This window comes from Callithrix jacchus, chromosome 9 (assembly GCF_049354715.1).
Source record: "Callithrix jacchus isolate 240 chromosome 9, calJac240_pri, whole genome shotgun sequence".
In the NCBI taxonomy this organism is placed as follows: Eukaryota; Metazoa; Chordata; class Mammalia; order Primates; family Cebidae; genus Callithrix; species Callithrix jacchus.
Window position 1 is genome coordinate 77,910,659 of NC_133510.1, and position 16,821 is coordinate 77,927,479.

The following is a 16,821-nucleotide window of genomic DNA, read 5'->3' on the forward strand; positions in this document are numbered from 1 at the left end:
GATTATAATGCATGTAACTATTAAATAACATATATTTAGAAGGAAATGTTTCAATTGTTTGTTATACAAAAAGAGATGTTTAGAATATCATATATTCATTTTAGGATACAAAATATACTTTCACGTTTTAGGAAAGAATTACTGAACTATTCTTTAGATTCATATAGGACACAATATAGTTTTAGGATCTTTGTTTCATAAGATGTATTTACCTTCATAAAAAACATTTCCCCTTTCATATTGTATTTTTTCTAGCTAAATAACAATTGTTTACTGCTAAAAAGGATTGTAGTTAAAAATAGAATAAAAGAACAAATGTAACTGGTCATTAGAATACTACATTGTGCTTTATTTAACCAACAACAGTACATGATTCAGAAAACAAAGATTTACAAGTCAGTATTTAAATGAGCATCATTGAGGTAAGCCTCCATTCTTAAAATTCTATATACAGAAAATATATATAATCACACTGCTTGAAAAATTTCTCTTGCATATCCTTTAATTATTTTCATATTTTCACATGTTTTAAACATATTGAAACATTTCATTCTCACTGGTTTGGGGCCCAATTCTAATTTATCAAATTGACAATGGTGGCAAATATATTCTAAGGAAGAAGTAGCAAAAAAAAAAAATGTGAAAGGACAGGAAATTTGATTTACAAATATCTGCTGTCATATTGTTTGAGGAAGATGTAACTTTTCTATTGAGATTAATAAAAAAAAATGACCTCTAAAATAGATGCAAGATAAGTAATAAACCAAAAAGACATCTTTTCAAACATATGGACATGTGAGCATGCATACACATGCACAAACATGCATATAATCCTATATCTACCTTTCTGCATATTTCTCTTTCCAGATTCAATGTTTTCGAGAGAAAAAAAAAGAGAATAAAGGAAGTCCTAGGAAAATATATTCCAGTGTTTGATCATCCTTTACACTGAAATCATCTTCCCAATAAAATGTTTAGTGCTGATGACATACATATTGTTAAAGACTAAATCCCCCATGGAGTACGTAAGATGTTAACAAAATCTTCATCATCTACTATTCCTATACTTAAACCTTCATAGTAATCTTCAAATTCACCATATGACACTTCATCAGACTTGCTGCAGGCAACTTTTAATGTTTCTAGAAACCATGATTTGATTTCTTCCTCTGTGGAATGGCCTGTAAAATAGTACTGACTATGAAACAGTTTCCTGAAAAGTTCAGTGAAATGACTGATGATGACAAAGAAATATTTAATCATCTTATGAAATCTTTTCCACAATTTGAAATCTTAAGAAATCAATAAGATTTCTTATTGAAATCTTACCAGCCAATTTATTTACATATGAACTGGAATTATTCCATCTCATTCAATTTGCCATTCCTTCCCCGCCCCCTGCTCCCCTGTACTGATTTATCTCCAGGATCCTAGCATAGAACACAATGTTTTTGATCATTAATTTTTAAACAAGAACAGAGGAATTAAAAGACGAAAAGAAGCTATAGTGAGTGGTCATGAAACACTGAAAAGAGTATAAACAGAAGCACATACACAGTAGTAGGAAAAGGGTCAAAAAATTTCTATGTGACCCTCTCAAACATTTTAAAGTCAGGTTACGCTTTAAATAACAGGCTTAGATGGGAACACCACTTAAGCCATTTGTCTAACTGGGTGGACAAAATTAAGGTGAGAGTTAATTTTTTCCCCTCAAACCAGAGGTTCTCTAATGGACATATATAATAATGCATTGCAAAGTGTCTTTAAAACTAAAGAAATGAAATCTGCTTTGAATATTAAGAAGTTTGCTTTCTTTTAAAAACATACACAAGAAATAGAGAAAAAGTGATTATTTTCAAAAATACAAGTTGAATGAAAAAGGACTGAATAATTATGCTATGTAGAGATGGTAATATAAAACAATAAAATGAAGTTTTAATTGGATGTTAATCAAGGCTAAAAATTAATCAAGATCTAATCTGTATAAAAACATAAATTTTGTTTACCATCCATACCTTTGAACAGAGGAATTTTAACTCAGCTTTTTTTCTAAAGAAACATTTTTTACTCAAATTTATATTTCAAATAGCGAAGAATTTCATATCTCCTTTATATCCCTCACCAAGGAAATATCTAGCTCCTATCATCTATAACTAAATTTGTTTAGCCCTCTTGGAGACCAGAAAATATCCACAGCAACTAATGTTATACTTCTAAAATGATTACACAGAAATACATTTGGGATATCCCATTTCTATTAAATCTTAAAACACTTTTTTTCTAATATATTAAGCAAAGTTAAGGAGGAATATTTTCTATAGTTCAAAATAAATTGGATGTGATATAAGAGTCATACCTGGAAATAACAATTGTAAATTGTGAACAAACTATATCCCAGAGGTCGGCATGGGACTAGATTATAATTTGCAACAATAAATAATAATAGGGGTACTTTATTTCTTTGAAATAGTGACAAGTGTTCTTCTATTTAAGAATATTTAGTTTGCCTGTTGTCATTCTTAATGTGAACACCAAGACAAATTATGGAATTTCTGAAACCAAGAAAAGCTTTCCCAACAACAACAAAAATAAAACCCTCATCAAAAATTCCATGACACATAATAAAACTGAAGCTACTTTAGCAACCTAATATTATTAGAGGAGAAAAGAGAAAGAGAAAAAATACATGCTGTTAAACTATTTCATTCTTATATTTAGTATGATTAATTAAGAGAAAGAAACAGATAATGACATGTGTTTGAGGAAACCAATACAGTAGCAACAATTAAATATGCACCAGAAATTCTCTTACAGTAACTGTAGTTTATTTCATGTCATGGATAAGCAAATTAAACTATTTTGACCTGAAATAGATAATTAGAAATTTGGAATCCAGTGATGATTAACTTTAATCCTCATAACCAAATCTCGTATTTTTATTTCATAATTAAAAGTAATAAATTAACCATCTATGAGGGTTAATGATGATAAAACCAAAGTAATTACAGTGTATCTCTTTTAATAGTAAGAAATAACATTCTAAAAATAATAGTATTCTATGGTATTTAGCAGCACAGAATTAAAGATGTAAGTTGAAAAGAAATTATTCATAAAATATGGTCAATAAATATTCATTAAAGATGAACAATTAATAAATATACAAAAAATATGTTTAACCTCCCTAGTAATGAAGGAAATGTAAGTAAATGGGTTTTTTAACCTATCAGATTGGCAAAGTGAAATTTTTTGGCAAACTTGTGGAGGAAAAGAACTCTTCAACAAATGGCTATATAATCTAGTATAACCATTTTGCAATGTGATTTGGAAGTATCAATTAAAGTTTGAAATGCAGCTATCCCAGTAATTCCAGATATTAGCATCACTCCAGGAAGCAGTAGAAAACAGGCCTGAAGAGTCACAAATGAGTATATTTATTGCTTCATTAGTTATTCATCAATAATTAGAACTTAAAATCTAACAATAAAAGAATGGCTAGGTAAGTGACAGCATACTGATTTATTAAAAGAACGCTAAGCTTCAAGATAAAAAATAAGGTGGCTCAATGTAGATTAACATATAAAGAGCTCCAAAACATGCTGGGGAGTATAAAAAGCAAACTATATAACATTATGTTCAGTGCACCTTTCATATCAAAAAAATCTTCAAAAAGTATTAAATATTTATGGTGTGCAGGAGTATGTATACAACCATGAAAATCCATGAAGTAAAATTCATAACATATTAACTGAAATATATATGCTAAATGATAATTTGACTTCTATAGAAGAAAATGTAACATAAAGAGGAGAGTTGTGGTGGTCAGATGCTTTATTTATTTAAAAAACTGCACGTATAAAACAATTATATAAAAAAGTTAGAGAAAATATAACAGGACATGAATCTCTAGAGTTATTATCAGAAATTTACAATATCCTCAAATTTTAATAGAGATATATATATGCTCATTCTATGTATAGCTCCATATGTAGAGAAAGATACTTTCTCATTTCACTAAAATTCTTAAGCATAGATAACTATATAAGCAGATACAGTAAAACTAACTCTGAGAACTTGCATATGTATTTATCTATTCTCTAAACATATTTCATTCTTTTTAACTTAAATCCTTTACTATCTCCTAAGCAGGAAATGAGTTCTATATTGATTATAAATATCAAATAAACAAATGAGTACAGACAATAGACCTAAGAATTTTTAAATGAAGAAAGGCAAATAGTTCTTAAGTTCCGAGTTCAAAAAACAAAATAGTTTATTTCCTCCGTAATGGCCTCAGCCTATGCTTTAAATTAATATAATTTAAAGATGTTATCTTTATTAGGTAGCATTTTCAAAATCCAATGAATTTTTACTCAGAATAATTACCTGAAATTACTTGAGAATGCTTCTTTGCACAATAACATTTTCTTATGTTTATAATAGGCACACTGCCAGTTTTGTTGAAATCCAGTTTCATAAAGGCCTAGATAGACAAGTATTATTATTATTAATTCTTGTGTGTTTGTTTGTTTGAGACAGAGTCTTGCTCTGTTACCCAGGCAGCAGTACAATGGCATGATCTCAGCTCACTGCAATCTTTGCCTCCTGGGTTCAAGCTATTCTCCTGCCTCAACCTCCCAAGTAACTGGGATTACAAGCACCTGACACCATGCCCAGCTATTTTTTGTATTTTTAGTAAAGATGGGGTTTCACCATGTTGGTCAGGCTGATATCAAACTCCTGACCTCAGGAGATAAACCCGCTTTGACCTCCCAAAATACTGGGATTATAGGCATCAGCCACTGTGCCCAGCCTGACAAATGTTATTTTTTAAGTAAAATTATTAGACATAGGAATCTAATTTTATATTTCCAGTAGGTTATTTCTGAGCTATAAGCAAGACATTTTAAAAACACTATATTAATATATGAAGGAAGTATTATAAATACAGGAGAAAAGATAGTGAAGCAAGATATTAGGAAATCTGCACTCAATTAGAAAGTTCTACCACTTTCTAGCATCCTGACCTTGAGAAAGTAACCTGACCTCTATTTCTGTGGCCTTTTTCCCCTGCAAACTGAAGAGATGGGTAAAAGATCTCTCAGGTAACTTCCAGCCCTAGGATTCATATGAAACATACAAATAGCCAAAAGAAATTGCCAAGACAAGTATTTTAATTCAATAAGGGAATTTGCAAATATTTCCTCCCTAAAATCAATGAAAAAGTGAAATACCTTTTAAATGAGTTTTGTTACTCTATTTCTTGAAAGTTAATACACTTTTTGAAATGGTAGTTGTGTTATTGTTCCTTTAATTCAGTGTAGCTCTGAGTATCATAAAACATCATAAAATATTTCAGTGGGAAGAGTATTTGCCACACAAAAGACACAAGCTACCCAAAGCAACATTCTACATTTGTAGTAAGGTCAAAGCTAGAAGCAAGTCTGGTTATTCACAACAGTGCATTCACAGAAATACGGAAGCTGTTGTAGACTGAATTGTGTTTCTCCAAAAGTCATATGTTGAACCCTAATCCCTAGTACCTCAGAATATGACTGTATTTGAAGGCCTTTAAAGGGATAATCAAGTTTCAATTTTAAATGAAATCATTAGGGTGGGCCTCTATCCATTATGACTGGTGTCTACTTATAAGAAGACAGTAGGACCAGGAATAGTGGCTCACGCTGTAACCCTAACACTTTGCGAGGCTGAGGTGAGTGGATTGCCTAAGTTCAAGACCAGCTCAGTCAATATGGCAAAATCTTGTCTCTACTTAAAATACAAAAATTAGCCAGGCATGGTGGCACTTGCCTGTAATTCCAGCTACTTGGGAGGCTGAGACAGGAGAATCACTTGAACCCAGAAGGTGGAGGTTGCAGTGAACCAGGATTGTGCCACTGCCCTCCAGCCTGGGCAACAGAGCAAGACTCCATCTTAAAAAAAAAAAAAAAAAAAAGACAGTACAACACAACACAGACAAAGGGAAGACCATGTGAGGACACAGGGAACAGGCAGCCATCTGCAACCCAAGGAGAGAGGCCTCAGAAGAAACCAAACCTGCCCGATACCTTGTTTGTGGACTTCTATCATCCAGAGCTGTGAGACAATAAATTTCTGTTATTTCAGTCACCTAGTCTGTGGTATTTTGTTACGGTAGCCCAAGCAAACAAATACAGAACTGCATAACACTTCTCTTGCCCTCTATTCCCATTACCAAGATTTATGAAAGAGACAAGCCTCCAATTTCTATTCCAGATTCTGAAATCTATCACCAGGAAGGACATGAAAAGTATAAGTAAGTATACATTTATAAATATTATGTGGTGGATTTGTCTAATTTAAGGCTTTTACTGTGTCTCTTGTTCAGTAAAGGTAGAGACTAAGTTTTCTATTTGGGATTTATATAATTATTTACATTACTCTATATAGAATAGCTTTGTTTCAATATTAAGTACATATGCAAAAGGAAAAAGAACTACATTACTCGAAAGTATGCTCTAAAAATGGCTACGAAAATCCAAGTAATACATAGCTTCCTATTAAAGTCAGTATGCTTGTATTTATTTCCAATTTAACATGATTATTTTAATTAAAAATTTAATATTTATCATGCATATTCTAAAGACCAGAGAAACATTTTTTAGTCCGTCTGACTAAACAAAATGTCTGTCTGAAGTACAGACATTGGAACAGCTACAATGCTAAGAATTATATATGCATTATCTTATTCAATCTTTACACCAACTCTGTGAGATAGACCACTTAGGCTCAGGAATATTTTCTAATACATATATTCACATTGCTAGTAATTTATGGAGGCAACAACTTATGAAGTTAGTAATTTGTTCACCAAAGTTTGAGTTCAAATTTCATTTTCCCCTCCTTGTATTTTTCTAAAATACATACACAAGTTATTTCACTTCATTCTAGGTAGATATTTATGCATATGGACTTGCTTTGTGTTTTACTACACTCAACATATGTTACAAGTAAATAGATTTAAAACATTTTAAATGTTAATCCATTAAAGTTTTAAAATACTGAACCTAACAATCTATTAAAAATAACAATTTGAACGATTACTTAACAAAGTTACCTTTCGAACAAATGATTTCCTATATTCATTCATTTCACCAATAATATTACGTTTGAATTCTCCATAATCAACCTTGCCATTGCCATTATCATTCATAATTAGCCATGCAGACTCAAAATCCTAGAAACAATCCGAGATAACTGTTTCATTTTTAAGTTTTATATCATCACAACAAAATCATCTTAGTTGTATTTTGTTACATCTTTTGTATCCCTAGATATGATAGCTCATTTAATATAAACATTGAAAAAGTTACATAAAAATCCAATCAAAGCTACTAAAAAAGTGATTTAGAAGAACCTGTGGTTAACAGTTTTGTAAAGTCAAGAGACATTTAGGAGTGGCAATAGCTCACAAATTTATCTTTTTGAATTTTATTTTTGATGGACTAACAATTGTATATATTTATAGGGCACAATATAATATTTCAATACATGTCTACATTGTAGAATGGTACAATCATATCTATCATCTTAAATATTTATCATTTCTTTGTGGTGAGAACATTTAAAATCCTCCCTTTTAGGCATTTTGTAATATACATTATTATTAACTATAGTTACCATGCTGTGCAATAGATCACTCAGAACTTAATCTACTATGTAATGAAAACTTGTGCCTTTTTGTTGTTGTTAAAATATTGTTTTACTGTGATAATTCATAACAGAAAGTTCACTCTTTTCAAATTATGCTTTAAGTTCTGGGGTTCGTGTGCAGTCATGCAGGTTTGTTACATAGGTATACAGGTGCCATGGTGGTGGTTTGCTACATCCATCCTCCCTCATCTACAATAGGTATTTCTTCTAATGCTATCCCTCCCCAATACCCCCACCCCTGCTATCCCTCCCCAGTCCCTCCACCCCCTGCTATTCCTCCCCTAGCCCCCCAAACCCCCAGGCCCCAGTGTCTGATGTTCCTTTCCCAGTATCTGTGTGTTCTCATTGTTCAACAGCCACATATGAGTGAGAACATGCAGTGTTTGGTTTTCTGCTCGTGTCAGTTTGCTGAGAATGATGGTTTCCGGTTTCATCCACGTCCTTGCAAAGGACATTAACTCATCCCTTTTCATGGCTATATAGTATTCCATGGTATATATGTGCCACATTTTCTTTATCCAGTCTATCACTGATGGGCATTTGGGTTGGTTCCAAGTCTTTGCTATTGTGAACAGTGGGACAATAAACATACATGTGCATGTAAATCGTGTTTATAATAGAATGATTTAGAAACCTTTTGGTATATACCCAGTAATGGCATTGCTGGGTCAAATTGTATTTCTATTTCTAGATCCTTGAGGAATCGCCACACTGTCTTCCACAATGGTTGAATTAATTTACACTTCCACCAACAGTGTAAAAGTGTTCCTGTTTCTCCACATCCTCTCCAGCATCTGTTGTCTCCTGTTTTTTTAATGATCGCCATTCTAACTGGTGTGAGATGATATCACAATGTGGTTTTGATTTGCATCTCTCTAATGACCAGTGATGATGAGTATTTTTTCATGTTTGTTGGCTGCATAAATGTCTTCTTTTGAAAAGTTTCTGTTTATATCCTTCACCCACTTTTTGATGGGGTTGTTTGTTTTGAAAACTTGTACCTTTTAACCAAATTTCCATTTTCCTTACATACCACCCTGCCCCATGCTCTGGTAACAAATTTATCTTTTCAACTTTATTTCTATAATATATCTATATTCTATATATAAACCCATATATAAACTATTATATATATACAAACCTATATATAGAATATAGATACAGAAATATCTATCTATTGATGTGTGTGTGTGTCTGGATATGTATGGTTACCATTTACTCAGTTTTGAATATTTAAATACTTTTAATGTATTATATTTGTGTTAATTCAAAACTGATTTCAGGTCCTAGAATACTTCCAGCGGCATTACAATCACTAATTATATTTCCACTAGTTTTCATGTTTGAAAATATCGATTTGAGTGACTATAATGTTATCTAGAATTTACACTGAAAGGTATCATTTTAAATAAATCCCTTATGCCAGTTCGTTCACTTTACCATGACCATCTGCTTCTTCGGCAAACGCACTATTTAATAGAAAGTTCTATCACAGTTTTCCTTGACAACAAAGAAATTGCAGCATCATTTTCTCAAACTCAAGTAAATATATTTTTTCATGTTTTAATCAAGTTGTTAGCTTTAAATACAAATGTAAATAAAATACCTAGCAAGTTGCTTGGCAAATAATAGGTACTCAAAAAATACCATCTTTCACTCCATCCTATTTTTTTCCAAATAAAATTTTAACTAGAAAAACAAAATCTAAAGATGCCTTCCTTCCCTCAATTCTCAACAACCCCATACATCTTTGTCTATCATAATGTACTACACATAATCCAGACTCTAAGTATCTGTGCAGTTAAACAGAAGATGAGCTTGACCTTTAAAACCATGAGTAATAGGTACAGGAGAAGACCAATTTGCTTACCAATTTATGGATTATTAGAATCGAAAGATACTTTTTGAAGCTTAAAAGAAATAATTTTCGAGAATTAAGTAATTTAACATAGATAGATCTAGATAGATAGATAAATAGATAAATATATATATACTCTTTCTTTCCAAGATATGGTACAGAATGGAAAATAATTACATTGAAAAAAAACCTGCAGTAAATCATTGATAGTATCTCTATATAAATTAGGCTTTTTAGGGTACATATCATATTGTTTTAATCTCTAATCAGGGAGAATGGCTGACTATGGCTTCCCACAAACATTCTCTAATTTCAAAATTAGACCCAGGTTAGTGATTCTTATGTTCTTCTTCTTAAGCTGTTTGTATATGCTTATCATTGCATGAGCAGTTTACAGTGATATTACAGAAAAAAAACATTAAAATATATGAGAAAAGGAGGTAGCTTATTAATATTTTCATATGTTCCCTCTATGTTAGAAGTCTTACATAATTATTGTAGTTTTTATTCCTAGATCTAATCATAAAAATTTAGCAAATTAATCAAAAAGAGAAGTACTGTTGTGATACAGAAAAAGTACTAGACAGGAACATATTATGTGGGTTCTAATCCTATATCCACTATTAATTACTTGTGTGTGATTTTATAAACACATACACACACACACATGCAAGCCCACATGTGCGTACATACGCACGCACACACACAGGCACACACATACATATATGTCTATATATGTTTCCATCCATAGTTCCCAGTTCATAACTCCCATTGCCCTTCCTTGTTACAGTCTTTTATTATAATGTTAGGACACTTTAGGCCTCAGAACATGGAATCTCTCTCTCTGTGACCTTCTCCTGCCCTTCTTTTATGTGCTCCTTTCCCTCTTCAAGGCAGAATCTTCCCCTGCCTTTCTGTGTTGGAGCTGGCCATAAACAAATTTTCCGACCTACTTATCTAATTGTAGGCCAGAAGACCCCCATTTCAGAAGGAATGCTGCACTGAGAGGCCAAGAAGAGTCTGAACAGGCATTCCTTGCTGGGTTTCCTCCTTCAGTCTATCAGTATTAGGTCATACATTTCTGTCCAATCACATTTCTACACAGTTGTCCATGTATCAATCATGTCTATCCAATGTAGTCTCCATAGAAGCCAAGAGGACAGGGTTCAGGGAGCTTCTGGATAGCTAAGCTTGCAGAGGTTCCTGGAGGGAGAGCATGAAAGCTCTGCACTCCTTCCCCCATACCTCGCCCTATTCATCTCTTCGTCTATAAACTTTGTAATATCCATTAGAGTAAACCAGTAAATATATGTTTTCCTGAGTTTTGTGAGCTGCTCCGGCAAATTAATTGAACCCAAGGAGGGGATCATGGGAAACCACAACTTGAAATTCCTTAATCACAAGTTCCAGGGACCCAAACTTGTGACTGATGCTCTACGCAGAGTGTGCTGGGAGAAAGGATTGTCTTGTAGAACTGAGATCTCACCCTGTGGGATCTGAGGCTATCACCAGGTAGATAATGTCAGAATTGAATTGAATTAGAGGATATCCATTGGGTGTCTACTTCTTTGTATGTGTGGAACCCCCACATGCATTTGGTTGCAGAAGTATTCTGTTGATTATTGCTGTGTGAAAGCAGAGGAAAAGCATAGTTTGTGTGATTTTTCCATTTACACTCATGTGATTATAGACAAAGACATCAAGGCTTTCTAATTTCCTATCACTGTTTTGTTGTCGTTGTTGTTTAAATCTATAAAATGAAGAGAAGTTAGATGATCCTTGGTATGTATCACTAGGTGGGCCAAAAGATTAAACATCATAAAACCCCAAAAGATGGGTGTGTCAGAAAAATGTTAGGCAACATCATATTGGCACAGAATTTTACATATTCTCATGTAATTTTCTCATTTGAGCTTCCAACAAACTCTAACTATAGCAATTATCCCTGATTGCTCAGGCAGAGCCCGTCAATCAAAAAAGTTAAAAGACCAGTCCAAGATCACAAAGTTCAAATAGTAAAGCTAGAACTTGAACCTAAATGTCATAAATTCAATTTACAGTGTTCTTTCTACAAAATACACATCTTGTGACAAGATCATTTGAAGCAAAAGAGAACACTGCAAGAGATCCTTTATCTGAAATCCTTGAGACAAAAATGATTCAAGTGCTTTTAGAATAAAATCCAACCTGCTTAGCATGATGTGCAAGATGTGCACCAGACATTTCTCTCCATTCTTCTCTTTTCCTTCCTTCCACAAATTTATCCATTCAAACTGTGCATTATCTACTTAACTTCTATATACTGGTTTCTATTTCAGGTGTTAGAAAAAGCAACACGAAAACACGCCAGTCCCTGCCCTGATGTGACTTCATGATCTACTTACAGGAAAAGACAGAAAATACTTACAAAGAGGCATGAAAAAAAACAAAATAAGGAATTGGTATAGAAAGGAATGGGGATCAGATGTGAGTGTTCTTTTAGAAAGAAGTGTCAGGGTAATGCTCTTGGCAAAGAAAGCTGTGGCCTGAATGATAAGAAAACTCAGCATGCAAAGATCTAGTGGAAGATTATTCACAGTGGAGGGAACAGTATGTGTGAAGATCATTAATCATTTGTAGTGTCAGAAACAGGCCACACTCCCTACCCCTCCAAGCTTTCATAATATGTGTCTCCTTTTCACAAAATACCCATCGTCTGACTCACACTCCTCTTTCTCTCTTGTCTGGTTAATTCCTCCTCAACCTTCAAAACTCAGCTTGGACATCTCCTCCTCCAGGCATCCTTCCATGATCTTTGTTCTTCTTCCCCATAACCTGTCTTGGAATCAGTTACCTATCCCATGTGTTCCAAAAGCATTTCCATTGAATACATAGTTGGTTTTATGTTCATTTTCCTTCAATTATGATGATCTTGAGAGTACAGAGTATTATCTCAGAGCTTAGCACAATGCTTCGTTATTAAGCTCTTTATAAATATAGGATGGAGCAATGTTTAAACTTTAAAAACCAACAGAGCTTGTCACCTAATGGCTTAACACTACTAAGAGGGCATAGAGAAGATGAAAACTAAAATTTCAGTAGAACAATGAATAACACCACCTAAGAATAACATATCCAATGCAGAGAATGTTCTGTGGCACATACCTTTTCAGACACTTCTAAGTGAAACACTTTAAGAGCTTGCTTAAAATCTGCCTTATCTAGAAGTCCATTTCCTTCCTTATCCAACTGTTGAAAGTATTTTCCCAATCCAGTCAAAATACGAACACCTCTTTTATGTAATTTTTCTTTTAGCAAATCTGTTCAACAAGAAGAGAGATGAAAACAAATTGTTCCCATGCATAAATGTATAAAACCGCAGTTATCTTTTGTAAGAAACTTAAAGTTGATGGCACTGAAATAAGGAATGTGAATATTCAAACAAATCACATGTAAGACAAAAGACTCTGGAAAATAGGATGTTTTTAATCAAAATGATTAAGTATAAAATCACATGTAAATATGCCAGAACTATAGCACCACTGTGTGGTGGAAGTGTTATATTTTTAAAAGAGAAAATACGGTTTCACTTTATTACCCAGAGAATAATCTAAATGTTACAAATAAAATCTTAGATTTTGTTGCATAGACAACTTCCTAACCACCCCGATATCTTGAATCTGTTTTCCTTTTCTTAGTTTTTATCAGCTGAATTACAGAATTGATGACGGGCAAGTCTCTCAAAAATTATCAGTTCAATATTTTAAAAATAGTTAGAAATATTCAAATTATAACTTGTATGTAAAATAGCATTAAGGTTTTTGAATGCTATCCTGTACTTGTATATTTCATAAGAGGTTATATCCTTAGATCCCTCGCATTCTCTTTGTAACTATTATTTTACTTAATGCACTTTATGCCATATTTACTTAAGAATAGAATGGTAACTTTACTAAAGCAGTTATTATATGAATACATGAGAGATAAAATACATAAAATAAATACATGAGAGAAAAAACATGTCACACGTCAATTGTGACAAATATTGTATTGACTATAACAGAGAAAACTGTTTACAAATAATGGCATCAAGAACATTTGAGAGTTCAAACAAGACTTTTCAAATCTGTTTCTTGCCTTCTTACTGTGAGTATCTCATGTTTAAAAAATAAATCAGGATTCATGAAAATTCATAAATTAAGCCAAGTATGGTAGCTCATGACTATAATCCCAGCACTTTGGGAGGCCAAGGTGGGAGGATCACTTGAGCCCATAAGTTCCAGACCAGCCTAGGCAACATAGCAAGACCCTGTCTCTATGAAAACAGAAACAAACAAACAAATTAGCCAGGTGCAGTGGCATGCACCTGTAATCCTGGCTACTCAGGAGGCTGAAGCAAGGAGGGTCACTTGAAACCAGGAATCTGAGGCTGCAGTGAGCTGTGATTTTGCGACTGCACTCCAACCTGTGCAACAGAGCAAGGCTCTCTCTCAAAGAAAAAAATTCATAAATTATATGTTAATTTCTGTGATTGCTTGTTCAATATCTTTCTCCATTGGATATCCTATGAGATCCAACAGAGTAAATACCTAATTGAGTGTATATATATATATATATATATATATACATGTGTGTGTGTGTATATATATATATACGTATGTGTATATATATATATATGTAAATACCTAATTGAGTGTATATATATATGTGTGTGTGTGTGTGTGTGTATATATATATATATATATACGTATGTATATATATATATATATATACGTATGTATATATATACTTTTTAAAATAAACCAAGGGGAAATATAAATCAAGTGCCACAGAGAAATATCTGGAAAAATGCTGCTTCACTGATTATTAAAAAAAGATTGAAAATTCAAAGTACTTGAGAGTATAGTAATAACACATACCTTGAATTGCCTTGAAGACCAGCCTATCATTGGTTTCTTGACTGATTATATCATCCTTCTGTTCCATAGAAGTGGTTCTGCAATTGACATGTTCACAGCGATGAAATATGTGTATGTGTGTGTGTGTATAGATAGATAGATAAATAGATAGATAGATTCTATTTTACAATCTTGATCATAAAAACTTTAAGCTCTTCCCTGCTCCAGACTCAAAGAAACTCTCAAGCTCGGAAGACTGTTTAGAATTTAATCAAGTCCAATCTCTGCCTGCTGCTTCGATTGCCAAGAAGATTAAATTGAGAGCTAAAATCCTTAAAATCTTACAAGAACTACTTGTAAGCATTAGTTTTTGTAACTATTTTAATGTTTTAAATATTTAATTAAAACTATTAAATTTAAAAGAAATTTTACCTGGCAATGTATAAAATGTAAAAATGTTATTTTAAAAAGTCCCCTCAAATGCATTCAATTTTAGCAATATAGTAAATGACAAAGAAACCCAGACTTCCTTACAGTCAATAGGTAGGACATAGCCTCTAATATATATGTTATTTTATATATATATAATCACAGGAATATATATATGCTTTTTAAATCACATGTATGTGTTCCTGTTATTTTAAAAAGTACATTTTAAAAGCAATGTTTGATGTATAGCAATATTTTTTCACTATGCTCTTTACCAATGAAAACTGTAAGCATATGGGACCCTAAGATTTTTTTAAATACTAAAAAAACCATCATAGTAACAATGTGAAAAAATTGTTATGGTATTGCATTGATATCCTATTTTTAAAAATTTATTCCTTTTGGTAATATTTGGTAAAATAAAAGTGTTAAAGCAAAGGCAAATTAATAAGGTATCTTTAACATAAAATTGAATATTTTAAAATATTTATGGATTATAACTGTTCCCACACATGAAGTGTATTTGAGTACAAGATAATAAATAAAAGACACACATAGCTATGCTTGTATTTTAAAAATATAAACATTAACAAAGTTATAAATACCTTGTAATAGAATGTCATTTTAAATGAATTTTAAAAGAGTGTTTTCACCTACTTTCAAAATGCCAAATGTGTATTTGACTTACATGAGAGAATCCAAAGCTAGTTGATCAATATTTGTGATTCGTAGTTTAAGCAATGTGTTTTCTTTGATGCTTTCTGGAAGGCTGAGATGATCAGAACTCAAAAATGTCAAGGTTGCACCCTAATTAAATGAACAGATGAATGAAGCTAGAAAGCATATAAGAAATTAAATATAACCAACATTAATTTAAAATAATTGATTTTGATTAATGTGACATGATATAATTTAATAATGGTTAAAAAAAGTATATTTGGAGAATGCTTATATGTATTTGGAGAAACTATACAGATAAAGAAACTAACATTTCTGTCACTCTCAGAATAGCCTTCTATTTAGCAATCCATGTGAACAAAAAAATCTAGCAATATAATAAACTCAGATTTTTTAAAATGAGAATAAGAGGAAAAAAGAACAAATAAGTTAATTGAAATTATGACATCCCTAAATAAAGCTATTGGCCCACAAAATGATATAGCACAAATTGAAGAACTATGAAGATTTCTCACACTCTTCAGCTGAACTATTTGATGACAGATGTTGCCTAACTATAAAACCTAATTTCAACCTAATTAGAGCATTAAAACTTCAGCCACAAAATTCCTGTCAAAAATTCTTAACCTAAACTTATAAAATTATTATTTTAATTTCTCAGCTGCTCAAATAAACATAACCGGTGTTAAGGACAAATGCAAATTTTAAATAGGGGCTTCATTCTTCCTGTTGAATATAAGGGAAGAATGTTCCTCCCCTCCATTTTCTCAGCACATTTACTTTACGGAATTTGTAATTATAATGTAAGTACTTTTCCTCTCTTTGAAATGCATATAAATACTTGTGAAAATTAGATAAGCCTGTTTTCAGCTTTATGACCTAGATAAGGCTTTCTCAAGGACCTGTGAGCCACTCTTTGAGTGTAGACATCAAGCAAGAGAGCACTTCTGTCTCCCAGTTTCTGTGAGAGAGTGGGGGTCTAACTTCCTTAGGCACCTTGCTCTAAGTGCAAAGCCACCTCCAGTCACAAAGATATAAAAAGTTTGTGGTTTTCCCCTGGATAAAGCCAATTAGCTAATACAGTTAGTCACTCTAATTACCAGGTGAATCTAGGATAAAATAGGTGTGACAAATGGTACTGTGGAGTCCTCTTACTTGAGAACTAGTTATTGTTTATCTCAAAAACATGTATGTGTAGGGGGAGGAAGGAGGTGATCCTTTTCCTCTCCATTATAATGCTCACTGCCCATATCCCTGTAGCAAAAGACAAGTTTATAAGAAAAAGCATAA

General features: G+C 32.5%; 1 protein-coding gene across 13 annotated transcripts in view; it reads right to left on the reverse strand.

Moving 5' to 3' along the window:
* Positions 1-328: 328 nt before the first annotated feature.
* Positions 329-16,821, reverse strand: part of CAPS2 (calcyphosine 2) — a 48,464-nt gene continuing 31,971 nt past the window's right edge. For 10 of the 13 annotated variants that reach the window (XM_035257058.3, XM_017976215.4, XM_035257055.3 and 7 more), the window contains 6 exons: positions 15,542-15,660; positions 14,446-14,522; positions 12,692-12,846; positions 7,094-7,213; positions 4,384-4,480; positions 329-1,181 (listed from right to left, as the gene is read on the reverse strand). In XM_035257058.3, coding sequence (XP_035112949.2) covers positions 1,006-1,181; positions 4,384-4,480; positions 7,094-7,213; positions 12,692-12,846; positions 14,446-14,522; positions 15,542-15,660 — 744 coding nt within the window. In that variant the 3' untranslated portion in view covers positions 329-1,005. The remainder of the gene's footprint in view (positions 1,182-4,383; positions 4,481-7,093; positions 7,214-12,691; positions 12,847-14,445; positions 14,523-15,541; positions 15,661-16,821) is intronic. The other 3 variants (XM_078338062.1, XM_009004251.5, XM_078338063.1) reach the window with 1 other exon arrangement.